Source organism: Eimeria mitis, genomic scaffold (genome assembly GCF_000499745.2).
Source record: "Eimeria mitis Houghton genomic scaffold, Emh_scaff2591, whole genome shotgun sequence".
NCBI classification, from domain to species: Eukaryota; Apicomplexa; class Conoidasida; order Eucoccidiorida; family Eimeriidae; genus Eimeria; species Eimeria mitis.
Window position 1 is genome coordinate 611 of NW_013570931.1, and position 1,378 is coordinate 1,988.

General features: G+C 34.5%; 1 protein-coding gene across 1 annotated transcript in view; it reads right to left on the bottom strand.

Moving 5' to 3' along the window:
- Positions 1 to 935: 935 nt before the first annotated feature.
- The window catches only part of EMH_0056000 (uncharacterized protein), a gene marked incomplete at both ends in the record, with an annotated part of 936 nt that continues 493 nt past the window's right edge, over positions 936 to 1,378 (bottom strand). The window contains one exon of the mRNA XM_013497300.1: positions 936 to 1,376. Coding sequence (XP_013352754.1) covers positions 936 to 1,376 — 441 coding nt within the window. The remainder of the gene's footprint in view (positions 1,377 to 1,378) is intronic.

The window sequence follows — 1,378 nt, forward strand, 5'->3', positions numbered from 1 at the left end:
GACAAAGACAAGCAAAAATATCAAAGACAAACACAAAGGAAAATAAAAATAAAAAGACAAAGACAAAGAAAATAAACAGATAAAGAGATATAAAAATAAAAAGACAAAGACAAGCGAAAGTATACCACAAAGACAAGCACAAAGACAAACAAAAATAAAAAGACAAAGACAAATAAAAATAAAAAGACAAAGACAAAGACAAATATAAATAAAAAGAAAAAGACAAAGAAAATATGCAGACAAAGACAAGTAAAAATAAAAAAAAAGAGAAGTAAAAATATCAGACAAAGACAAACACAAAGACAAACAAAAATACAAAGACAAAGACAAAGGCAAATAAAATTAAAATAAAAAGACAGAGACAAATATAAATAAAAAGACAAAGACAAATATAAATAAAAAGACAAATACAAATAAAAATAAACAGACAAAGACAAAGACAAATGAAAATAAAAAGGCGAAGACAAAGACAAATAAAAAGACAAAGACAAGTAAAAAGACAAATACAAATAAACAGATAAAGACAAGGAAAATGACATATCAAAATAAAAAGACAAAGACAAAGACAAATAAAAATAAAAATAAAGAGACAAAGACAAAGAAAATAAACAGACAAAGACAAATAAAAACAAAAAGACAAAGACAAAGGCAAACAAAAATAATAAAAATAAAAAGACAAATGCAAATAAAAATAAAAATAAAAAGACGAAGACAAAGAAAATAAAAAGACAAAGACAAAGACAAAGACAAACAAAAAGACACAGACAAAAAATCAGACAAAGACAAATAAAAATAAAAATAAAAAGACAAAGATAAATAAAAACAAAAAGGCAAAGACAAAGACAAATAAAAATAAAAAGACGAAGACAAATAAAATAAAAAAAGACAAAGACAAAGGCAAAAAAAAATAAAAAGACAAAGACAAGCAGCACTATCTATTTTATTTTGTTTAGCAGCAGCAGCAACAACTCACGGCGGTAGCGGCGCGTAGACACCATCATCATCGTATTCAACCAATGTTGCTGCTGCTGCTGCTGCTGCTGCTGTTGCTGCTGCTGCTGCTGCTGCTGCTGCTGCTGGGCAGCACGTGATGATGGGGCGTATAGACAGCTCCCCAGCTGTACGTTGCTGCTGCTGTTGCTGTTGCTGCTGCTGCTGCTGCTGCTGCTGAGGTTTAAGCTGCGTCGGATGGCGGGGCCATCGAAGAGGAACATTAAGGGCTGCTGCTGCAGCAGCTGCTGCTGCTGCTGCAGTTGCTGCTGCTGCTGCTGCTGCTGCTGCTGCTGCTGCTGCGCCTGCTGCAGGGGTTTGTTTCTCTGTGTGGGGGGGGCAGCTAAAGAAGACAGAGAGAGGAACGCATGCTGCCTCAGGGCGGCTG